The sequence below is a fragment of the Nannospalax galili genome, unplaced genomic scaffold (genome assembly GCF_000622305.1).
Source record: "Nannospalax galili isolate Female #2095 unplaced genomic scaffold, S.galili_v1.0 scaffold293, whole genome shotgun sequence".
In the NCBI taxonomy this organism is placed as follows: domain Eukaryota; kingdom Metazoa; phylum Chordata; class Mammalia; order Rodentia; family Spalacidae; genus Nannospalax; species Nannospalax galili.
In genome coordinates this window covers 7273810-7300657 of record NW_008337147.1, presented here as the reverse complement: position 1 = coordinate 7300657, position 26848 = coordinate 7273810, and the positions used below count along the sequence as shown (strand labels likewise).

General features: G+C 36.0%; 1 protein-coding gene across 3 annotated transcripts in view; it reads left to right on the top strand.

The window, feature by feature from the left end:
* Vgll3 (vestigial like family member 3) overlaps positions 1-26593 on the top strand; it is a 44705-nt gene extending 18112 nt beyond the window's left edge. For all 3 annotated transcript variants that reach the window (XM_017797917.2, XM_029563160.1, XM_017797916.2), the window contains exons 3-4: positions 1685-2212; positions 21981-26593. In XM_017797917.2, the coding sequence (XP_017653406.1) occupies positions 1685-2212; positions 21981-22024 (572 nt within the window). In that variant the 3' untranslated portion in view covers positions 22025-26593. The remainder of the gene's footprint in view (positions 1-1684; positions 2213-21980) is intronic.
* The last annotated feature ends 255 nt before the right edge of the window (positions 26594-26848 follow it).

Here is a 26848-nt window from a genome sequence, read left to right as displayed (position 1 = left end):
TATCCTTTCCCGATTCCAGAGCAGCATCATTTCACGGATTTATCCAAGGGTTCTGAGGTCCATAGTGATATTGTAGGAGGGATGCTTGACTGTGAGACTTGGGTTGTTGTTTACAGGGTGAAGGAGTGAATCACTGCAGTACTGGTACAGGACAAGAGGGGAGAGAATGGACAGTCCCACCCTGCTAATGCAACAGCAATTAGGGAAGGTAGAGAAGATGTTAGAGCACTTCAGGGATGGACTGATTTGGTTAACCTCGTGATATATGTGGAGTTAGTTCAAATTAATTATGCTTTCCCTGAGGCAAGAAAACCATGTAGATATTATGGAAATGTGCCCAAGTTTGCCTACTGAACTTATTCTATAACCTTAACTCCTGCTGCTGCTGATCAGGGTATTATTGCCTGTTATATGTGCATAGACTGTGTGTTTAACATACCTGCTTTTATTTCTCCTCCTGTACCCTTAGCCTCGAACTGTATCTCACTTCCTCATAGGATGCTCCTCTTCAACTTTTCTAATTTGACATGATTATCACTTTCTTCAGCTTATTTGATCTGATTGCTCTTGAGAATATTTGCACATCTTTTTCTTCTTCTGTCTTCCAGATTGTGATTTCAAATGACAACTTTCTATTGATTTTTGAATTCTCCATGTTTGTCACATGAGATCACCCATAAATTTACTGTGATGATTGAGCCATTGAATTAAGAGAATTGCTGTAGAAATAGAGGATTTGCTCTCCTCTTTCCTTATCTCCAAGTATACTGTGCAGTTTCTACCTCCTTCAGGCATGTTCTGAAAACCACAGCCTCTACATCACTCTCTGTTAGTTATGGTTTCCACAGAATCTCAGTGCCCAGGTGAACAGGTTCCAGACTTCTTCTTTTCCTCATGTGGCAGTTAGAAACCCTAACAGCCAGCCCTCTACTACTAAGGCAGGCTATCTGACTTCAAATAGGAAGCTTGTCTTTATCAATGTCTTAGATTTTTTCCGTGTCTTCATTTTCTCACTTCTGGAAATACCTAGTTCGTGGGATTAGAGTGAGGATCTTATGGATCATGAAAAGCATTTGAGCTGATGTTTGGTATTTGGTTTCTCTCGTGGAATGTTAACCACTGTTACATCCCAGCCATAGACTCTGGGGTTTCTATAAAGGTGAAAAACTAAAATATATTCTTCTAAATGATCAGTGACTTGGTGAGCACAACTGCACATTGTCTTCCATTTCTTTCCTCGTTGAAATGCTAGTTTAACTGAAGAACCTATTGGTGTTTAAAAGAACTTAGTGGAACTATTCCAAATTTATACACACTTCATCTATGGCACACATTTTCTTTACCAGAGAAAAATGTGTATCAAAGACATCTGCTTCAACCTAAGGGTGACAAGGCTCCCAACAGGAATGGAGTTTTGCAGTCCTCAACTTGTGTCTAAAACCTAAGTACAGATTGGGATATTAAAGCTCAGCAAGCAAATTCAGGGGGCTCACTCAGCACTTGAAATTCTGCCCCTTGCTTTGACATGGGAGCCCAGAGGCTAACCCAGTATCAGCTCACTCCTCTGTAGAGAGAGAAAAAGTGCATGGTAATCCACCTGCTTGTAAAACTTTGTCAGACAAGTAAAGGCAAGTCTACCTCAGAACTGAATCTTATGTAAATACTGTGTTTTCTGTCTTCTCAGACAGCTCAGCTCTCTCAAGCCAGCGGAGTAGTTTCCCAACTTCCTTTTGGACAAGCTCCTACCAGCCCCCACCAGCACCCTGTTTGGGGGGAGTTCATCCTGACTTCCAAGTCACTGCACCCCATGGCACATTTACAGCAGCTGACCCCAATCCTTGGCCAGGACATGGTTTGCATCAGACTGGCCCTGCCTCGGCTCCTCCTGCATCTGAGTCCTGGCACTATCCTCTGGCATCTCAGGTGAGCCCATCCTACAGCCACATGCATGACATGTACATGCGACACCACCACCCTCACCCCCACATGCACCACCGCCACCACCACCACCATCATCACCCAACTGCTGGCTCTGCACTGGATCCAGCATATGGGCCACTGCTAATGCCGTCAGTGAGAGCTGCCAGGATTCCTGCTCCCCAGTGTGACATCACAAAGACAGATCCGACTACAGTCACCACTGCTACCTCAGCATGGGCCGGAGCCTTTCATGGGACAGTGGACATCATGCCAAGTGTGAGCTTTGATACAGGTGAGCTGGCAGATTGCCTCCTTTCTATAAAAAGACGAAAAAGTTAAGATAGTTTTTTTTAAAATTTTTTTTTTGCAATAGTTTTCTCTAGAAGCTTTACTAATTTGTTCACAGAAGAGGGCCGTTTTGCAATAATTCCTGCATTCCTGTGCAAACTGGTATGATGAGTCCATAAAAGCTCAGCATGAGAAAAGTCTCAAGACTCTTCTTCCTAGGCAGGTGATCTGTTCCTCTGAACTGGGATCTCTGGTACATTATGTTTACAAGGAATTGAAGCATTTTGTAAATCTCTGTAACTCTGTGCTCTATACCATGTGTTATGTCCAGTAGATTTCAATAATCATAGTTTGTTTTTCTCTTCAGACACTTGGATTTTTTTCTAATTTTTGTTGTTGATAAGCTTTATTTCTGAGTTGTGAAACAAATTGCTTTTTGGAATGTAGTCTACAGTCCAATCATTTGTAAAAGAAATAGAGAATATATTTTAACAGAATAGATTTTTTTTCTTTTCCATTCTTTGCCCTGTCTTTGCTTTCTTTTCTTTTTCCTTACTTCCTCCTCCCCTTCCTCCTCCTCCTCTCTTCTCTGATATAGGTAACATAGGACTTTAAAGGATACTGTAAAATTTATACTCAGAATATTTAGAAGGAAATGCTAATAAAAGTGTTTCTTTACAGAGCCTTCATCTTCAGAATTCACTCATTCTCAAGATCATGGTGTTAGCATTCTACTTGTGTTCACTCACTTCTCCTGCCTTTTCAACTTTCTGTCCCATCTTTGGTGGGGGCACCATTCTCTCTTGGTGAAGATTATGTTATGGGACAAAGCCTTAGAAGCTACCCTTTGTCCTTTGTCAGGCAGTAACAGAATGAAAGTATCTGAAGTTTCTGTGTCTGGGGTCAGGTTTTCCTGGAGCTGTGTAGTAGCTGCCATCACAAGCTGTGTGTTCCAGGAAGCTTTTCTGTGTCTCACATCTGTGGTCCCTGAGTGGTCAGAGTAACAGTCTCTTAGCAGGGCAGGAATATTTTCTGCTTTGGAATGTTCTATCAATAAGGGGAATAGGCATAATTTCTTGCTGTTCTCTTTTTCTAATTCTGTGATAATTTGCTTACTTTTGCTTTTGTACTTGTGAAGCTGAGAGTGAGTTTTGGTCACTCATTGTTCAGAATTTCAGCCCGAGTAGTCTCATTAAGATGAAAATCCATGCTCTTAACTTTTGGAAGTTCACAAGAAAGGGATTTTGTTCATGGAAAATTCTTGAGAGGTTCCCTTTGGGTTTACTGAGCTGTTATTTAGTATTTATTGATAACTCACTATATAGGTCATCATGGCCAACTCCCCACCTCTCTTTCCCTTTATATGTAATATCAACACATACATAGTACATTCATATAATATATAATGTATGTGTCAATATGTATCATATATACTCTAAGTTTCTCAAGCTTATATATGGCATTTCAAATTATCAAAGGTGATATTTTTGTGTTCTTTAAGAGATTTCCAGGATAGAAGCTCTATGGTCTCTGTACAGTCAAACTAAGTGTGTTCTTAGGAAGCAAATGGGTAACTGATACTATTAAACTGATTAGTACTATGGAAGGGAGACTTCCATATTGTATGTGCCAATGGTCAGTGTGATTTTAAGGTAGCAATTATTTCATCCCTATTCTATGAAGTTTGGCCCAATTTGAAAAAACAAAGCTATCACATAAATAAAGATAAATTATTGGCATAATCATCAGAGATTCTTGATTAGACTAACTGCTACAAATGGATAGTTTATTACCTTCAGTTAAATTTATAATCAATACCAAAGGAAATCTCGACTTCAGAAAAGATTCACATAGACATCTGTATCACAATTCAAGCCTCATTACTATGAAAAGAGAGACATCTGATGATTGCTCAGAGATGCCTCTGAAAAGCATAACCTGAGGTTCAATACAGAGTTTACCCTGCAAAGGGCAGTAGGAGGAGCCAGCACGTCTTGCCTAGACCAAAAAATGAGAGAGCAGAATATGCTGAGCTATATTTGGTCATTTTTCTTCTCAAACTCAGATATAATATCAAATGCCACATGTGCCTTCTAATTGGAAGAACTTGACAAGAATGTATTTTCTCAGGAAATAGCCTCTGAGACAAGGCAGCAGCATTCTAGGGATGGTATAACTTTGGGGTAAGAAAAGGATGTGCAGAAGTCTTACTGTAATCAAGTCCTACAGAAGTTTTCATTGCACAGGAACTCTGGAGCTGGGTGGCCCTTCACCATTTTCCTTGAGACAGTGGGACTGGCTTTTATATTTCTGCATTCATAACTTATTATTTGTGACTTGCCTCTGGGAAAAGGGACATGACATTGAATAAGATGTTTAGTTGAATCTGTTCCCAAATAGAGGAACAACTGCTGAGAGATTCTTGAGCTACTAGTAAGAGAATGGATGCTTCAATCATGAAGAGAAAAGGACCAAGTGGCACAGCATTCACTAAAGGAAGACAATAAGCAAGGCAGCTACCCTTTTACTGTTACAACTGGTTGTAAAAACAGATGTTTCCATGGAAGCTTTCCAAGCAAGGAAGGGAGTTGTAGTTGTGTAGCTGGAACAGTGGTTCCTTTCCACAATCCATGGCTAATCAGTGACCTGATTAGGCTGCCCATACAGTGACTCCATTTAGGGTTAGCCTCAGTGTTAAGAGACCACTGGACAACCAAGGGAAATGCCTTTCTTCAGGTGAGGCAGTCAGAATTTTCTCCAAGTCAAGGTACTTGAGCCAACAAAATTTAATCATTTTCATATTTTGTTATATGTCAAATAAACTAATTCAAATATTTTGAGAATAATTTGTTAAAGGACACAGTAGTTTCATTAGTAGGAGGATGGTCTTTGAGATGCCATACCATTGACTGGGTGGTCTGTGGGCAGCAGGAAGCTAGCTCTCATGATTCTGAGGCTGCTAGGACCAAGGTCAAGGTACTGGCCTAATCACAATCACAATAAAACTTGCTTTCTTGTACGTAAGTGGCCATATTTTTGGTGAATGTCTTAGGATGGTTGGGTGAAATCAGCTCTCGGGTTGCTTTCATAAGGGCACTAATCCCACTGAAGAGTGCTGCACTCTCATAGTCGAGTATCTCTTAACGGACCCACCTCCTAATAGCATTACCTTGGGAGTTAGCATTTCAATATATTAATTTGAAGGGAACACAAACATTAAGTTCATTGTGAGTGAGCTGGTGAGTGTGGCTGCATTTTTACTTAATAGACATTTAAAGAAATTAAGGAGCTCTAAGAATTCTTTAGGACTGAGCATGATAAAATGTTTAGTGGCTATGGAGAATTTTATAATAGCATACATATCATAATCCAAGGGTTGGTACAGTTTTTTTTTTTTTTCTGTTAAGGGACAAATAGGAGTGGTTTATACTTTTCAGGATCTGCTCTCTGTCAACAATATTTGGCTCTCCTTTTTCAGTGGTAAAACAACCATAGATAGAACTTGACAAGAATGAGGGCATTCTAAATGCCCTCCTAAATGATCTAATGAGGGCATGTTCCCTCAAAAATTTTTTGGAATTTGGGTAGTCCCAACTTGTTAAAGGGCATTACTTCTGGTATGTTAGTGGGGGTAGTCTGAGTTTAGAAGTTACCAAACAAAAGAAAACGGGCTTTGATCAATTATTTAACCCACCAGGTGCCTCAGGTTCCTCATCTATAAAACATATAGGATTTTTTGAGGATGAAATGAGTAAGTTAAGTAATTACAAATGTGCCAGGAGATAAAATGTGCTCTATATATTCTAGTTATGTAAAGAAGAGTGGCCAGACTTGCTTTATTTAGCTTTAAAAAATTAGTGTTTAGTTATACATCAGAATAACATATACTTTATTATCTTAATGAATATGACTCAGCAGATTTTACTTACCACATTGTATAACTATCTCCCGTATCTAATTTCAGAACATTCCATCACCTCAGTAAGAAACTGTTTACTTGTAGAAGTCATTCTCTATATCCCCTATCCTCCTTCCTAGCCACTCATTAACTCTCTGCCTTTATGAATTTGCCTTTTCTAGTCACTGCATAGATAAAGAGTCCTACAACATGTTCCTTCTTTCTCTTAACATGATGGTTTCAAGTGTCATTCCTGATGTGTATATATCAGAACTCCATTTCCTTCTAAGAACAGATGTTATTTCATTGTATAAGTGTATTACATAGTTTTCCAATTCATTAGTTGGTGGACTGAGTTAATATGATTAATATATTATGAACTATTGTGTACAAATATATTGCTATGAATTATCACATATAAATATTCATGTGAAAATTGCATTATTTTTAAATGTCTTGAGAATATGTCTTGTGCTTAGAGAATATCACTTAAAAATTGTGTTTCTGTATTCTAGAAACTGCTTTTTAAAAAGCATTTGTTGTATTTATAATACTTTTTTTCTTTCTGTTGTCTTTTTTTTTTTTTTTTAAGATAGACTCTCCCAATAGTCCCAGCAGGCTAAAACTCACCATGTAGAGTTGTGGATCAGGCTGGCTTTGGTCTCACAGATATTCATCTGCCTTTGCATCAAGAGTATTAGGATTAAAGGTGTCACTTTTTTCTTTTATAGAAATTTAAATGCTTTAGTTTTTAAAGTTAATTATAAAGTATCATAATGGAGTTCAGAGGTTAGTAGGCAAAATTCTTCCATAAGAATGGAATGAAATGTTGCATGTTTTCTGAACTTCAGTGAGGACGGTCAAGTTGTCTGTGCACAAAATTTTAAGGCGTTCTCACTGCCAGGGTTGCTTATATTTGTGCATCCTTAAAATCTGCACCTTGTTTCCATTACTCCCGTTAGCCTTAACCTGGCAATACTTCCTGTCATGCTGGTTTACTCCCACCTGTTCTCTCTGTTGAACAGGTTTTGTGTACAGGTGCTTTGGAATGATTAGTATGTTGATATGATCATAAGTCACCTGTATCTGCTCTCCTTTGAAAAAATTAATCTTTACCCAAAGACTTACACAATTCTCACATTTGCCTCTCCCTTTTTGCTGGCCATCCCAAAACTAAATTCTGCAAGTTCTGTTCAAACAATACTTCCAGAATGTGGGCTAAGTTTAAAACAAGATCTATGGTCAAATGAATGTTTAGACATAGATTATTTTATACTTGTCTTAGAGATCACCATTAATTCAAACATTTCAAAGGCTTTTATTTATTTTTCAGTACAAACACTTTAAGTTTTATGTAGTAGGATATTATTTAACTGATTTTGGGGGGGAATATATTTTGTTTTAAGCCTAAGTATACTAATTTTCTCAGAATACTTTTTGCAAACTTCACTTAGTTTAACTTTTTCCTCATAAAAGCCATAGTTTTCAACTTTTATGAGTAACTTTCACTATATACTATGCTAATGTGAAGGGAATAGGCTAAGAAGGATAGGTGAGCTGAAGGTGATACGGAGAATGGTGAGATGAAGAAGAGAGGTTAAGAGAAGGAACTGCAAGTCTCCTCACAGCACTGACCGGGCCTCAATGTATAAGGAGTTCAAAGTGGAAATGTTTGCATCAGTATACAATATATCGCCAGACGTGCATATGGTAGTTTTAGATAACTTCTACTCTACTTACCTGTCACTGGTCACAGCCTTTCTACACATTTCACCGGAATGCTGTCATTCTTATGGTTTTTCTGGACAATTTACCCAATATAACATGTAGGAATTACTCAAATAAAGAAAGCTTTGCTTAATGAAGTGTTTTTCCTGAAATACTAAGCTGACTTCATTTGCAGCTTTCACTTCATTCACTGCATTTAAACTTTCCAAAAGTAAAAGGAGTCATGCTTTGTGATGCAGCTTCTCCACCAACACAAGCTGCTCCTGGCTTCAGATCACATTCATCTGTAGATCCACAGATTTATTTCTCTTAGGACACCTCATGTTATTTTTGCTACAATTTCATTATGATATTTTAAAAATTTAATTCATTAGTTTTTTTAAGTGTATGAGTATTTTGCCTGCATGTATATAAATGCACATGTGCATACAATGCCTGCGTAGGTCAAAAGAGGACATCAAAGCCCTGGAACTAGAGATTCAGAGAGTTGTTAGTGGCCATGTGGGTGCAGGGAACGAAACCCTTGTCCTCTTCAAGAGTAGCCAATACCCTTAATCACTGAGCTATCTCTTTAGCCCATGATATTTTTTCTTACTGTGAAGAATTTCATGTAAACACACACACACACACACACACACATCTATATAGTTAAAAACATAAAATTAAAATCCAATAAAAAACAAAGCAACATTCTGTACTATATCACATATTCATAAAATCTGATGATAAAAATAATGAAAATATATTGATGTTATTCTGGCTTCCCGAAAATGCATCCAAAAGCTATTAAATATAAAAGAAACTACCTTTCTATTCAGTGAGAAGTTTAAATAAGCCCTTCTCTGACTTCAATAATTGTTTGCCATTAAAGACTATCTGATTCGTCTCTCACTAAGGAAGGAAGATGTCTTCAGATACTAAATGAATCAAGATTGTGTATCATAGGCTATTAGGTTTTTTCCAGGCAGAGAAAACTAAAACAATAATAGATATTAGACATATAAATTACATGTGAAATTAAGGTTGTGAAGTTTCAACAAATACATTTCTAGAACTTCATCCAGATACTGAGGAATAAATTAGATTATTTCTGTAGAAGCTTTCTTAGGGTTGGTTAGATGGCTCAGTGGGTAAAGGCACTTACCAGGAAGTCTGACAGCCTGAATTCAGGCCCCATGGCCCACCTGGTAGAAGGAGAGAACCAATGCCCAGAAGTTGCCCTCTGACTTACACACATGACATGACATGTGCCCCCCCCATAAGTATTTTTTTTAGAATTCTTGTCGGTGGGCCTATCCATAGTTGGGGATAAAATTTCTCTCTTTAGAAACTTGGGGGTCTGAAGACTTGATGAGTGGCTAAAAGCATTTGCTGCTCTTGCAGAGGACTCTGGGTTCATTCCCAGCATGCATATTAAGTGGCCCACACCCACTTGTGACTCCAGCTCCAGGAGATGTGAGGCCCTCTTCTGACCTCCATGTGCACTACACTGATGTGCAAATCCTACACACAGCTGCACAAACATATATATGATTTGTTTATTTATTTATTATTATTATTATTTTATATATATGAGTGTTATATGTAAGTGCACCTATATTGTGCAATGCCCGCAAAGGTGAGAAGAGGGGTTCAGATCTCCTAGAACTAGAGTTACATGTTTGCTAGGGGCTATGTGGGTGCTGGGATTCAAACCTGGGTCCTCTACAAGAGTAGCCAGTGCTCTTAACTGCTGAGCTATCTCTTCAGCCCATACATATGCTTTTAAAAAACAAGAAATCTGTAAAAAATGGTGAGGATTTGCATTTTTATATAGGTAGTGGACACTAGGGCACCACTGGAGAAATATAGATAAATGTTTGTTTATTATCTCTCCTCATGGACACTGCATTTGATAAAATTAGTAAAAACACAATCACACTGAGTAATTTTCTGAAATTTTAAAGAAGTAAGCTATATTTGAAAACAGAAATGTGATTTAAGATGAATTATGTAATCTGAATATTCAATGACAACAGGTCTTCACAAATGACAAAATTGTATTTTAATGTGATATCAGTTGTAGTTATTACTGCTCAAAGTTGTCATATAGTAGAGCTAGGAGCATAATGCAGTAAAACATGTGTTCAACATGTGCAAAACCCTGGGTGTAAAACCTAGCATCTTTCCAGCCTACCAACTCTGTTTCAGATTGTTACTTGGCATATAGCATTCTCCTTAAATAGGCTAAATTAATTCACTGATTAAAATTATGGTGATCAGCACTACAAGGTTGCTTTGTAGTGAAATCCATGAAATCTATCTTTCTTTATTAAACTCGGGGAGTAGAAAACCAGAATGAAAGATAGTTGTATTACAAGAACAAGAGAAGTTTCTCTCTGTGAAAGGTAGCCACCAGGCTGCATTTCCTTTTTCTAATCCACCTATAACTTTTCCATCTTAGATAACATCCCAAGACCTATGCAGACTTGTCAGCAATTGGTGGTAAGGTGTTGGTATATCTGGGCTAAAAAGATTGTGATTGAATGAATGTTCTCAAAAACTATTACTAATTTGTGATTTCACTGGGTTATTACATATTATAATTATGAAGCTTTATATCTAGTAACTTCCTAGAGATAATTTCACTAAATATTCACATTTTTAAAAAATAAAGAAAACACTAAGCCTTACCAACACAAACTCTTGAATATCTGTTGATATTGTAATGCTTTACAAATTCCAAGCTTTAAAAAAAAGAGGAAAGCAGCAAATTTTGAGAGGAATTATCAAAGAGCCACAGGAGTAACAGCATGCCATAACTAACAATAAAATGCTGAGGCGCTGCAGCATTTTCATTCTAAAGCCTATGGAGCATCAAAGTAACAAATAATGAAGATCATCCATTGAAACCATCTGCCATCCCTCCACTTCGCTTCTTCCCTTGTAGCATGTGGTAGCCATCTGAGTTGTGGAAGATTAGGAATTCATTGATACTTTTATTGACACTTAGGATGATTATTTTTATAAATGATTAGGTTATAAAATTTTCTTTAGTGGTGCTAAAATGTAAAAGCAAAGAAGCTATTTTAAATTATGTGATCTCAGCATAGAGAATAAATAAATAAAAATTTGATATAGAAGCCAAACCTAGGACCTGATGATTTTTTAATGTTAATAATACCACTCAGTACTATGTATGGATTTGGGAATATTTACATTGATGGCATTATTTCAGTTAAGATAGTTAAAATGAATGTCATAAGGCAATGTTTATGAATGACTGAAATGCTTTATTTGAACTTTTTATTATGGAGTTTATTATGATTTGGTAACAATAAAGAACTTAGTCATCAACAACTAATTGCTTCACACTTTCTACAAAGCTATTTTTCCTCATTAGGCCTATGTCATAACTTTATTTTCCACTGAGGGGAAAAAAAACTATCAAAGATATGTTAAAATATTTACAGTCTCTTGAATGGTTTTAGCTGTATAGGCACAAGTCCAGTGTGACAATTTTGTAACCAAAAAGGTAATAGAAACCATCTTTGAGATGCATGCAAAATGCCAGGAGATCTCAGCCAGAGTGAGGTCTGCAGGAAAAGTAAGGGTACGGTCTCTTGAATGGTGTTAGCTGTATAGGCACAAGTCCAGTGTGACAATTTTGTAACTAAAAAGGTAATAGAAACCATCTTTGAGATGCATGCAAAATGCCAGGAGATCTCAGCCAGAGTGAGGTCTGCAGGAAAAGTAAGGGAGGGTGAATCAGAAGGAAGAAATGCATTCCAGAGCCCTGCTGTCAGTTTCACAAATCCATGCATGGATACTACAGGCCCTTTCTGAAACTCCCCTGCTCGCCCAGATACTTGTATACATCATGCCCACACTCTCCTCTGGGCCTCCCTCCATAGAAGGGTCCCACAGTGTCACAATGATCTAAGCAGTGAATCACCTCACAGATCCTCTTCCTTTGTAGAATAAGTTCAGGAGAATTCTGAGAGCACTATGAACACCAGACAAAATATTAGCATATAATACAAATAAGCATGCATATGTAAATAATTTCAATCCTTGTTAAATACCTTTATCAAGGGAAGTTGATGTTTCTCATACATATTGCTGGCAGAAAATTAGAGTTGTAGTCTTCTAAAAAAAAAAAACCTAGAAAGTAAGTCACCATTCCATACCTATGATTCTTCCACATATAAATATAATCAGTTGTACATGAGAACACAGTCATAAAGTAGTTCATGATGATGTTCGTAATAAGAAAAATGACAACTCAAGAACTGCAATCTAGAGGAATCTGTGGGTGAATTGTGTTTGATATGGCATTTCTGACTGAAAAAAAGGCAGAAAACATATTTATGTCTTTCAAAAAAAAAAAAGATGACCAAGTCCCATACATGTGTATCTGTATGATCCATACAAGTCTATAAAATTCAATGGAAGCAAAGAAAACCAGTTTACTAAATGATGTTCTGTTTGGGGACTGCAAGTATCAAGGTCAATATTAAAAGTCTGATGATAAAAGAAAGAGAAAATTAGAAAGTAGAACAAGAAAAATTTGTAAACTTATGTATATATACATGTGTGAGAGAGAAAGACAAATATTTTATGTATGCACACATCTAGACATATACCCACACATGAATATATCTGTTGGTGGTGCCAAGGACTGAAATCAAGTTCTTGCACATGGTAGGTGAGCACTCTAGTAATCTCTATCCCCATGCAAAGGAGGTATGCAAGAAGAAAGCAAAAAAGAGATTAATTTATTATAGTGTCCCTCATCAGTTGCCGAAAGCCCATAAAAATAATGGCCAATGCAGGGATTTTTCAGTCTTTGAAGAGATGTAAAAATATGTGTCTAGAGAGCATATAAGACAAACAGGCAAAAAAACTGATCATGAGACTCAACTCGCCACCTTGCTGTATTAAGTTAATCAAGTCCTATAAATTCACACCTCTTCTTTTTAGTTAGACTCTAAATAGAGTTACATTCTGACTGACTAAGAAAGCCAATGAACTATCGTACATGGTTGTATTTCCAGATGATGGTGTGTATGAAATGAATTCTTCCACGACTCATAATAAACATAGTGCATCTTAAACAGAAAAAGAAATTCACACTGGAAGTGTAAAGCATCCTGAGAAACTGACATGCAAACTTGGAATACCACTGTCACATGACTGTAGAGTTTAATTCATTTTTGTTCTAGAAGATTAACTGTGATATATGTTAGCCAATTTCCTCAGTAGTGGAATTTAGGATCGTTAACCATACACTCAAAAGTCAGTTACTTTTTACTGGTTTGACAGTCAATACAAAGGTTGGATAAAGAATGGAAAAAGAAATACACAAGAATTTGAGAAGTTATCAAATTGTACATCTTAAGAGATTTTATGGTTTTCTCTGTCCAAAATACTTTTCCACATAGAATACAAGGGGACTAGACACACAGGTCTCATCCCTTTGCAATTATATACTATAGAGATACTTGTTCTTTTCACCTGTGGTGCTCAAAAACTCATATGTGCAGCAAGAAAGAGATTGAAATAGACTCCAGACAATTGCTTTGTTACACACTGTCCTTTAAAAGTTGTTAACCTCATGTTCACTGATCCACTTTCCATTTTAACACTAATTTTGTAGTTGAGTTTCAAAACTGTTTTACTCTAAGAATTGTTGCATTGCATGGAATCTCTTCTTTCTGAAATGTTTTTTTTCCCTAAAACTAAAAGCAAGATTAGTATCTACCATCTTTTGATCGCCTTCATTACAAAAGCCCTTTCTTAAATAATTACGTATATATGGCTTACAATGTAATGTTTTGACATGCAGGCAACATGTACTGATCAATTCAGGAAATTAGCATTTCAATTTTGTATATTTAGAAACTATTTGAGTGTTTTCTTAAGGAGTTAGTGTCCACTAGCTGCTGCTAGAACTTGTGAATGTTTTCAAAGTATATCTTAAAAGAAACAGATGTGCTTTTGGTGAGGGAAGCTGTGTAGGTTGAAAAACTCCTAGCTAATTCTTTCATGGCCTTCCATGGAGAACCATGCACACATTGAAATGCATGTTTCAACAGTCAGGGTCCCTCTGTATCAGCATATAATCTTTTCAGTATTGCTCTGCTATTCCTCATATCTCACATAGGGAAATATCTTTAAAACAGTTTGAATGAAGAAATCTGTTTTAGAATTCATTCCCAGCCAATTTTGCATCAGCTTTCAAGTAGGCTACAAAGATTATGGAAAATAATTCTATATGGCCCGAGGAATTTACAGCTATCGTTATTCCCTTTAGGACTGCCTCTCTTTTCTCTTATTGTTCTATTTATCAGCAATATAAAGTTTCACAAACAGTTGTCTGTGGCCAACATGTTCTGAATTCCTTGGCAGCAAGATGACAAGAAAAAGTCTTGCACAGGACTGATGAGAGGCAAAATAGCCATTTTTCTTTTGGATGCAGCCTGATATATGGAAGACTTAAGTTGCTTTTTTAAAACCACAGGCATGTGTTCTGAAGCTTTTTTTTTTTCATGCTGGCTGTGCTTGAGCTGTATCAGGTGGTACTTAGCATCTTCATTATCCTTGAAGCCCTATTTACATCTACTAGGATGGAAAAGACCCTTCTGGGATATGTCAGAGAGCAAGTCTATGTCCAGGTCATAAGAAGGCAGAAGACACCAGTGATAACAGTGCAGGTATCGCTGCTGCATATCTCTAATATATTTAGCTTTAACTGAGAACTGATTGCTTCACTCAAATTCACATTAACATATGCTTGTACTTCATTAGTTCTAAAGTCATTTTTAAGAATTTTCAAACTTTTATTTATTCATTTCCCAGGTAACTAGGGTCCTGTATGGGTCTTGTGTCCCTAATTATGTGTGTGTGTGTGTGTGTGTGTGTGTGTGTGTGTGTGTGTGTGTGCAAGGAATGATCTCAATTAACTCTTCCTCTGGTTGGATTATCTATTTTCTGAGTCGTAAAGCTGTCACTGTATAACCTAGAAATCTCTTTAAAGATGCATGTTTGGCTGCAGTGTTATCCAACAGATGGCTGGATAGTTAGAATCTCTTGAGAGTACTATAACTTGTGGTTTCACTTACAACAAGTGATCCAACCTCTTTCTTTCTTTCTTTCTTCCTTCCTTCCTTCCTTCCTTCCTTCTCTGAGTTCTGGGTTCCGGGAGAAAGTCTGTAGAAGAAATTACGTAAGAGTATTGCATTGTACTCTATTCTTCCTTTCTTTGTTTCTGAGTTCAAGGTTTCTTTATATCTTCTTTTGGAATGAGGTCATGAATTGGTAAGCAGTGTCTAAATTTCATATTGTTCCTCATGATCCCCAGATCCTATCACCTAAGAGGAAATCATCACATTGATGTACAAGTTTGGAGCCTAATAAATGGCCATGATGATAAATAACAATTCAACTATATGATTTACATTTAGATTTGTCCATAAGTTCATTTCTGAAATGCCAGTTTCACATTTCTGACTGCATATTATGAGGCTTTAGGAATTTGCCAGTTTTCTTTCCATCTGGGCACTGGAATATATGTCAGTCTGAGAAGTGGATGTGGCCAAACGCTAAAAGCTAGAGATTCCCTGCACAGCAGAGTTTGTGGTTTTGGAGAGAGGAAGGCTCAGAAAGGGCAGACTGACTAATGTGGCTTGCTGTCTGGGAAAACTAGAGCAATGGGAAACTCCAGGTAGCAAATAGCTGGCTTGTCACAGTGTTTGCCCTAGGTGTGCAGGTGTTGGTCTTATGGTAAAGTAGCAAATTATTGTCTGTTGGCAACTTTGGGTTAGGTGGGTTGTACATTTCTATTTTTCTTTTGAATTTAAACTTAAAGACATTTTGACAAGTTCAGGCAGTGTATCTCATTGTTCCAGACAAAACTACTATGTGGAGATTTTCAGTAAATTCTAAATGTGCCTCCAGAAAATATCTCAAGCAGAAAACCCTTCTTTCACTAGTAAGTCCTTATCCATAGATAGGTATCTTTCATCATTAATGTGCAAGAGTTGTAATCATAAGATACTTAACTATTTTTGAAATGCCATAATTTAACTTTGATCTGGTTCAAGAAGAATGTATCTTATTTGTAACGACTATGAAACATTATCAATCATTTACATATTAAATATGAAGTTAAACCTTCACATAGGCAAAAATATTTATAGCAGATGAAACAAGCACTCACATGCTCTAGGCACAAAATTTACATAGAGGTCAATGAGGACATTAGTCTTTGAAAAGCGTAAAAATTACTAAGAGTAAAATGAGGAGAAATACCATAATCATACAATGCGCACTTATACTAATACTGAAATAAATGCCTATAGAAACAGACACATTACATCTATGATAATAACAAATAGTAAAAAGTTATTGTGATTATGAGCTTCTTGAATAAGTATAAATATGCCTATGTTCAGATTCAACAATTATATTAATACATTTTCAAGAAGATATAATTCCTAAGGTATTCATACAAATAACAAGTGTGTGTGCTATACATATATATGTATGTGTATGACCATATGTAGGCTAAGGATGTATGTTCATAGAGAACTGTCACAGTGTAGAATAAACACTATGAGATCTCCCCAAAATCAAAGTAATGTGTGCTGATATGAAGTAATTTTACAATATAATATTGCTTGTGAAGTCATCTGTTCATAGGTCTAAATATACTTAGTGCTCTGATGACAGAGAAAATATCTTAGACCATTTACTTTCTAAACACCATTAATATTAATTTTTTAAACAAAAATTATATGATGCTTTGGAATTAAGAATATGTTTTACAAATTATAAAAGATGATCTATGTGGTGATTATACATGATCTGTTGTGATAGTCACCTAATGTCATATTGAGTTAATAGTAATTTACTGAGCTACACTCACTATACTCACATAAATCTCATTTAGAAACCTTAACTTGTATTTAACATGAGTGTCTGGGTAGGGCAAACAAATGAAATTGTGTTATCATTTGATTGTTAATTTCATAGAGCCATAGAAAAGAGTAAGGCTGCCTCTTACATGTCTTATTGATCATTTGTCAGTGTCAGCATGAGCTGTCAAGTGGATAAAGTTTGGGTATTTGGGTGCAACATTCCATCATGGGGGGAGGGGTTATTCCCTGGAATCAGCTGCCAGTTTGTTAATCTAATAGCAAGTGTTCTTAATCTAAATGGTTTATATGGAAACTTAATATTGATTAAATGAAGTTTGTACTTATTTATTAGGTACTTTCTATCCTTTTCAGGTCTTATATATTTTATCCACACTTACAAATTTTATATCCCATTTTTCTTCTCTTTTCAGCAGTATGTTTCCCATTGTGTAGTTGCTTCTTTTATCTCCAGCAGTAAAAATAATTGGAAACATATTCAATTTAGAGAACTGTGGTTGATGGTGTTGTCAAATGATCATGCCTCCTTAGAATTGGGGTATGCTGATCTAATGGGATACGGCTATCACAAGTCCCCCCAACTTAACTCTGCAGTGGTGTAAAATTTTATTTTTAATTTATTGTTTATGATTTCTACCTAATGGTAGAAAAGGTTGCCATATTTAGTTGTTCTTTAGCTTGTCCTGTGATATCTCCATTGCTCTAACTTAAAACAAAATCCCATTTACAGTTGAAACTCATTCTCAAGTGCTTCCCAATCTTCTCCAATTGGATTATTCCCTAGTTCTAGAAAGTTATTCATATTCCCAAATATGCTGTTAATAGGTTGCTGTCTGCTTTTTGCTGTTGTCTTCTCATTCCTATCTTAGTGCTATTTTCAAATTCTCCCCTTCCCCACCAGTTCCTCTATTCTCTAGTGTCTGTTAAATTGGCAGTGAGCTATCTCTGGATCTATAATCCCTCCAGGATGCCTATATAAAGTGGCCCATGCCATTTCTTCTGTTGTAGGGTACAGGAGTACCAGTAGGTGCAATTACTGTGCCCTTCAAAAGGACCTTTAGGAGATTTTCACAAAATGCCTTGGAGCTGAAGGAAGCTAGCAAGGGGAAAGTCTGCACGCTTTTCATCCTTAAAAACATCCTATTTTACAGAGATCTAAATTCAATCAAGATATAGTATATGAAAATCACAGATTCAATTGAAAAAAAGAGAATGAAAAGAAAAAGAGTATAGCTTCTTGCTATTCTGTTTCCTTATATCCATATCCTTTGCCAGACACCAAACTGTGAGCTGTCACCTCTTGAAATTTAAGCTGGACCATGATTTCTCCATGGATGGGGACATTATTCCCATTGACAATGCTATTGTCAGATTAGTACTGTGATCTTCATATTGCTGTTCTTTCAGAAGTTCATGTTGGAATCTGAACCCTTCAAGTGGTGGTGTTAGGTGGGGCCTTTGTGGGGTGGGAAAGTCATGGGGGGCACAGAGGCCTTAGGAATGGGATCCATGACACCTCTTAATGGGCCTGAGAGAAACTTTCACCCCTTCTGCCTAAGTACACAACAAGAAAGCACCATTTTTAAACCAGAGAGCAAGCCCTCACCTGACACCGAATCTGCTGGTGTCTTGATCTTAGATCTGAGCCTCTAAATCATGCTGAAGTCATCTGTGCTAAAATAAGCAGCCCAGCTTGCAGCATTTTGTTTTAGCATCCTGAACAGACTGACTGCCAGACTCTCAAATTTTGAAATGAAAGCAAACTGTGAGCCTCTCCTATAACCAGATTTCTTTCTCATCACTAATTACCCCAAGTTTGTTTGCTTGGGCTTGGATATTATTATTATTTTTTTCATCTGTGGTGATCAGGTGGTGTTGGTGTTGGTATTGGAACTGAAGTTAGGAAATGTGTCTCCGAGCTTTCATTTTTCTCTCAGACTTTTCTTCTAAGTACATCTTGTATTCAAACTCTGAAGTCAATAATAGAACTTTGTTTCCTGGGTTGTTTCTGATTTACAACAAGCAAACAAAGTCATCAGTCAAGTGACCACTATTTTTTAAAAGTTCACACCTGGGAAATCTGGTGGGACTGGGACAGATGCATTATAGATAAGCATAGGAAAATACATTAGCTGATGTTGAGTTATTACACTAAAGCAATGATTTTCTAAAGTATAATAGACTACTGTGTAATTCTTTATCATGTCTTAGATGTGTCAGCTTAACATAGTTGATAAAAAATCACTAAGAGATTTATTTTGTTACACTTGACATCAGTTAAGTTCAATGAGGGTATATCTAACAGCAGATTTTTTTGAAATTTGTGAATTGATTTTGTGAGTGGCTTTTTACTTGGTGATTGGGGAAGTGTGGCTAGTGGCCTAGTGCTATATCTGCAACTGACAGAACCACACAGTGTTTATGCTGTAGTTAAGGCGACAAACTGATAGAACACCTCTTTATAAATCTGTGTCTGCCGCTCCAGGTTTGTAAAGCTTTCCCTAGTTTTAGCTCTCTTAGAAAAATATACATTATCGGAGCAACACTGGGAGCATTACATGAGCCATCTCATGTAAAAATCCTAGCACAATGCCAAGCATCTCCAAATTCAAAGACTGTTTTCTAGCATTGTCTCGTTTGGTATTCATTTTGCTTTCTAATAAAAACTCTAACAGACTTAAGAATATAGCTGAATCTGGATTCTAACACAAGAAAAGCAAACTTGAGTCATCTGACAGCCGATGGAAGTCTCGGTGTGTTATGACCTAGTTTTATGTAAGTTTGATTTGCATTGGAGGACCAAGGAAGCCCAAATCAGAGTAAAGTTTGCAGCAGATTTTGTTCTGGCAACAACAGTTTGAGGTATACCACATGAACATGGACCACATAAAGATCATGACTAACAATTTTGTCTCTTTTCATTTTATCTGGGGAAAACTAAATAAATGTCTGACTCTTAAGGATCCTGATCTGCCATCAATAATTGTCCTCAGGAGAAAAATTACACTTCTGTTTTTCTGGAGGGACATATTAGGATCTTTTGCTATTGCTCATTCTTGTTCATTATGCTTATTTTGAAATTTATAGAAAATAATGCCTGGTAATTAAAGAAAAGATTTTTTTTTTAATATCCTACCACCAAGGGAAAGCTATACCATCAGGAACCAATAATTATTCAATACTGGTAAGGCCATAGATGAATTGGCAGATGAATTGCTTTTATATAATTTTACTTTGGAGGAATACAAAGACATGGAAACAAACATTGAAGAGATGAATTTATAATGAGAGAATGACTTCTGTTATTCTAGTTGAAAAATATGAATCCATATTAAGTGATTCCATACTTGCTATGGAAAAAAACTAACATGATTCTGAAGGAGTCATATGTCTTTGCACATCAAACTAGGGATTGCCTTTATTCAAGAAGAAGAAAAAAATTCAAACCACTTGATGATTACAACAATATTCATGACTTGCAGTGCTGACATTCTGTAGATTGATGCAGTACTCAACTGTGGGAATACTGAGTCACACAAAAGATGAGAAGTATTAATAATGAGAAAAATATTTATGTAGTCAGCAAATTGTCAGTCAAAGTGGCTTAGATTATAGAGTCACCCCACAGAGACTATGTCAGGTTGCAAATTATTCTACCCACAAAATTATCTGAAAATGAGTAAAGCAAATTCGAATGTCATGATACAACCCTGATGCTTTTATTTCTCCCTTCCCTCGCCTCTTTTATCCTCCTCTTCTTTGAAATGGGGTAAATATTAATTCTGCGTCCAAGGAAAGTGGTAATAAACTCAGTAAAAGAATGCTGAGACAATTCTTAATACACTAGAGCTCCGCAGCGTCTAGACTGAGACTTCCAGTTTGGAGGTGCTTTTTGTACTCTTTTATTTGTACTCTGTGTTGTCGTCTTTGAACATCTTCCCAAATCTACATTTGGTGTTTACCTGTTTTTATAATGATATCCATTTAATAAAATTCTTCAACAGGTAGAGAGGGACAAGAAATACTCTTTGGTAACAATCAAAATTTAATACTATCCAGGGTCATTTTTTTAAATGCTGGTATCCAGCCTGGACATACATTTTTAAACTCAGTCAGGAAAATAGCCTGCGATCCTGCACCCATACATTAGTGCGCTCTTTCTACCCACTTATTTCAAAGGCTTCACTTCGCATTTTGGATTTGGTTCTAAAGGACTCAAGAGTGTATTCAGGGTGTTCACATACCCAGGAAATATGCCTCAAATAGAAAAATAAAACAAACTGGAAGAAGTGATAGATATCATAACTGATTGTAGTAACTTTTTCACTATACACACACATATTTCAGTATACACCTTAAATATGAACATGTGTATTTGTGAGTTACAGTGTAATAAAGCAGGAAAAATGCACACAAACAGAACAAAAATAACTTCAGGTTGATGTGAAGGGAAGGTGCTGTGCTAATTTCCCGTATCAGAAATTAGTCAAAAGATTGTATTCAATCCAAGTCGGATTTTCTATAAATCTTTATTTTAAAGATTTTCTATAAATCTTTTAAAGTATACTTCCTTTTTAACATATCAGTTAGAATTAACCTGTGTTCATTTGTTTGTTGTCACTGTTTTTAATTTAATTCCATTTTACTTGCTTGCTGGGTTCTGTGAACTTCTCTAAACCATGGTAAATTCATTCTGGGAAATGATGTAATAAAAATAAGTAAATTAATAAATAGAATATAGGTTCATTCTATTCACTATGGCTAACTATTTTACTGATAATACTAAACTGCATTTTAGCCGTATTTAATCACGCCCTATGATTTTTAATAATCCCATTCCAAAAAGTAAATTTCAAAAGAGTTGAGCTTTAATTAGTCTACAAGCAATTGCTCAAAAGCCCCCAAATTGGTTATGCCTTTTCTTTCCTTTCAGTAACAACTCCTTTCGAGGCTACAGTGAAAGTTTAAAATTTCATTGTACTTATTATGCAACCGTACTCGAAGTAAATAAAAGCAGAGCAAAGAGTTTTTACTACATAAATAGCACGTTCTAATATAGAGCTCTATTCACACGTGCATTCCTTAGTCTTTCGAGAGACTATATTGTCCTTAAATTGTTTCTCAGGACTGCTTAGATTTGAGTTTCTGTACCTTATACTTTGCAGATTATGAACATTTACGTGTGCATATGGATTACTGTTGTTCATATTTACCATTTTCTTCTTCAGGTCTACAGCATCAAGACAAGAGCAAAGAATCAGCTTGGTACTGAAGCACCGCATTCGCGGGTCAACTTGCAGCCTGCATCTAAGGGCCACTAGGAAAATAAGCCGTTGGGACTTTCCATCTGGCAATGGGACATTGGAAACAAGGACAGAGAAGAGGAAGTGTCAGTTCATTGGCTTTAGCTTTGAACCTTTCCTAGTGAAAGCAGAGTGGGTCTTAGTCAATGAAGAAAAACGTTTTGTTTGTTTTCCCTCATCTGAGCCTTTGTCAGCCATGCAACTCCTGTTTTTACTTTCTTAATTTTACTAGTACCTGGATTAGTTTGTTTCTTCTTTTTCTTTTTCTTTTTCCTTTTTTCACCAGCCACCTTGTCAGGAAAAGATGAACCACAAATGAAAACACTCATTCTTTCAGGAGAACAATTGTAGCTCTATGTGCATCTATTTTTGTAGAAATACGGAAAGTTTGGTTTAGCATGGAGGGGATATTTTTGAGGGATGTATTTTTTAAAAATATTGTAAAAATTGTTGAGTTCTGTTTAAAGAACTTGCTTTCAGAGAAGCACTGGCAAAAATGTTTAAAATGCGGATCTTTAAAATGTCTGTGGTGCACTTGTGTCTGTGCTTTCTAGGGTACCTCAAGTGTTTGATAGTTTATCCTTTTTACAGTAGTAGCGTTACCATAGACAAACCAATGCAGTATTGCTTTTGCATTAAATCTCAGTGAAGATGTAATTCCATGCTAGCTCACTTAATTTTCAGTTATGAATTTGTAGGTTTGAAAGGGACTTTATTTTTTAAGGGTCACACAAAAAGAAAATCCTTTTCATGGCTTTGATTTCTCCCAAAGAGTAATTGAAGGCTGATTAACAAAGTGTGCCTAAACTTTGAGGCAGAAATTGTGCCCAATGAATAATGACTCTCACTCTAGTCCAGTCAAATTTAGTAAATAGAACTAGAGTTTATGCACAATTTCTATACTGGTAGAAATGCTTTTAACCTTGTCACCTGTAGATGCAAGTGGTTAATTTTCCTGATTTCTAATTATTCATTCATGGCAAGTTCAAAAGTCATATTTTGAATAATTTTATTTCCTGGCGAGAATTCAAAGGAATGATACCAGGAAAGGAAGACGACACATTATAAAACCCTGATTTATTCTATGTGTAATATTTTAATTGGAACATTTTGCAAGATTTTAAGTGCAATTTAATCTCTCTCAAATATTGGAGCAAAACAAAATTTATACTGCAATTGTAGGAACTGGGATAAAAATTGAAAATCTGAGAACTGAACTTCACATATACTGTGACATATAAATTAATCTTTGGATTATCGTAAAGGAACAATTAGAGAAAGTTTAGGGTCATGAAGTTAGCAGTTAATGACAATTTCAGGATTCAAAGGCAGAGTCCATTCCTTCTGTCAGTTATTCTCATCCATTAGTTACACAGAAAGTTGGCACAGTGTAGATGCTTTTATTGATAGAGTTTTTCTAATTTCTCCCATCTCTCTCCACCTACAGGAAAGGGAATGTCCAAGAAAACACTAGTTTCCATCTTTAATTTTATACATCATGGCTATGAATATTCTACACGTTGACAATAAAACAAGCACAGTTAGAATTCTTGCAGTTCATTTCCACATATCTCACTTGGCTATGTTTTATGCATTAGAGTCCTTTTTGGCTGTGTTTTGCCTTATAAACCTGTGCCCTCTCTTGTATGTGCATACTCTATCTTTTCTTCTTAGCTTTATTTTCTTTAACATAGTATACACATTTTTACTAATGTAGAGTCTAGACTTGAAATATCTTCCAATCACCAATGATACAAATTTAAATTTCTAGAGAGTGGCCTCATTAAATTATAACATGTTGATCTAGACTTTGAATTGATAAAATTGTTTTATTACTTGCCCAACTATGTGGATTATAGAATTGAATGAATCTATGAAGTTGGTTTTGTTTTGAATCCTTCTGAGTTTTTAAATTCATGTACACAGAAATTCCCAAGAGAAGAGTCAGTGGGTGTTATTTACGTCGTCTTTCCTTGGAACCTATTACCTTCCATATCTCTTATAATAGTACCACACTTCCAACTCATTGAGGTCATTCAATTGGGTTTTCCCAATTAAGACGAAGATAACAGGTATTACCTCGTTGTTTCTTTCCTTTTTCACTTCCAAATTGAATTGAAGAAGAGAGAGCAGATAATTCAGTGGTTTTGGCCCATATTTAGAATTTGCTTCTTCTCCTAATAAGTATGGACAAAACATATATTGGTTTTTTTTTTTTTTGGCTCTGGAGGCCTAAGAAAAGTGAAGAATCTGTATTCTGTTATATACAGCAAAGATGAGAGTGCTCCCTCTGTGCCCAGATATCATTGGTACATTGTCACCAAAGGAGTGGATCCAAATCTAGTGGAGAGAGAGGGAACACATCTCTGTAACTGTCTAGCATCCCTCAAAAATTGTCATATTACCCTAACCACCAGAAATAATAGAGAGGAGAAATTATAATTTTATATAATAATTTGAAATTACTTCATATATAAAATGATATTACCCTCTGGATCTGTATTTCTCACATTACAGTATGCAGTTGGCCCTATAGGTTTCCAACCTGCATTTTTGAAGGTTACCACCTGCGCTGTGACTTCGCTGGAACCACTCCACCTTTGACTGTCTTACAAGTTAACCTTCATTCAGGCTATCTGAAGATCTGTAGACACTGGAAAATCTTATTTATTCTAAATGCAATCTATATTTCCATCAATGAACTATCTAGACTGAGAAGCATAACATGGGCTATTTAGAATGCTAAAAGTATATTTGATCCTATTTTATTAATTTCTAGAGAGCATTGAAACATTTTAATAATCAAATGAATGTGCTTTCTTAAGAAGGTTAGCCATCCTTCTATTTTCCAACTTCTTTTTTCTCCATTTCTTCTTAAGATTATTTATCTTATCTTAACCCACCACCCCTAAATGGCCATTAGTGTTCTAAAATTTATAAAATTTACCTGGTGGACTACAAAAACAATGAAGAATACATTTCCTCAACTTTATGACATTAAAAAATATTCTAAACACTAGCATAAAAGATTCCCATAGGAGCTCATTATTTATTTTCAAACAGTGTTTACCCATTTCTAAGGCTGGCTGAATATGGGACAGAAACTAGCCTTTATGCTCACTATCTAACTGTATTTTGATGTTATAATTTAAAGCGGCAGTCAGAGTGTGTAGTTTTAAACATTGTATTCCATCCCTTACTGAGTGTCCTTGTGTGAAATGGTATTTGATGAATTAAGTAAGCAGGAGCAGTGGCAGTAAGGGGTGGAAAAGTAAGGTGCATATGTTCAAGGTTTGACTGGGAAATGAACAGGGAACAGAATGATTTAATGGAAACATCATCATTCTGGGAATTCTTTCTTATCCACAATTTATTGTGTGATTTGGAACTTCATTTATTTACCTCATGACTAAAATGGGTTACTACTAACTAATAGGCAGGCTGTGAAAGTTAGAAATCATGTATAGATGGATGACTCAGTTCACAGTATAGATATTCAAATGAATGCCATCTACCACAAATGTCCATCTTTTCAGCAAGTTAAATTGAGCTCCTAAATAAGCCTCCTCTTCACACAGCATATTCATTCTACAGCAACCAAATAGACACACTATTGCTTTTCTTAAGAGCTCATCGCAAGGAGAATCTTTCTCTCCTACTAGGTACAAGAGACAGAAGGTAAAATTCTTAATTAACTCTGTCTTTTTACTGTGCCATTTCTGAATGAAAGTTAATTAAATTTCTAGTCATATGTAGGCTGAACTCAGAGTTGTATCATCCACAAGTCTATTCCTGCCTCCAAAATGAAAAGGGTCATGCCATTAAACCACCTGTTTATATTTTTCAGTTATATTTTGGACTTTTTGGCACCTGGAATAAGAATGTTTCTTTTGAATTATCCACTTTTTTTTTTTTTAACTTGCCTTGGAGGAAAATTTGCTCAGTATGGTGGAAACAAAATCTCCTGCATGGAAAGGGGAGGGGGAAGCAACCCTTTTACCATCATAGTCAGCGGATTTACTCTACTTGAGAAAAAAATAAAACAACTTTATTAGAAGCAGATGTTGACACTGTGTCTGTTATTGAGGATGGAAAGACTTCACTCAATTGTTACAGTTACAAAAGGGTATTGATGGCAGTTAGGATTCCTATGACGGATTACCTTCCTAGCTGTGGGAAGACAGAAGAAACTTCACGGGACCTAAAGCAAAGTGAGCCTGCAAATTTAAATGGACAACATGCCAGGGACTAAGCTTTTCTTTTTCTTTTTCTTTTTCTCCTTCCCTGCAGGTATATCTTTTAGACATAGTCGAGGTTTGAGAAATAAATTGCAGTTAAGTTTCCCAAAACATCTAAAAGTTGAGGAACCCTTTAAATCTATTATTAAAACACTAAAACTTTTATTAAAATGGTGTTAGAAACATTAGACTATCATTTTTATCCTGAAATGTACTTGAAGACACAGATATAGATTGTCAAAGAAGAATGGCTCTGGTGGTTGGGGGATGAGTGGCAATTGCAGGGTAATCTCAGTTTCAGTAACTTCAAAAAGCCTAACTGCGGTGGTCTCTTGCTCATGAAGATAGGACTTTTATAATTTTGCAATATATTTTTTTTTCTTTTTGTGCTTTTTAGGGATTTCTAAACTATGTAGTTTATTGTTTAAATTTCTTAATTTCAACTGTGCTCTTTTTTTCTTGAAACTTTTTTGATGAAAAATGTTTAATCAAAAGAATATTCTTGAAGTTTTGTTCAACTTATTTTGATCCAACGAAAATTTCTAAATATATTTA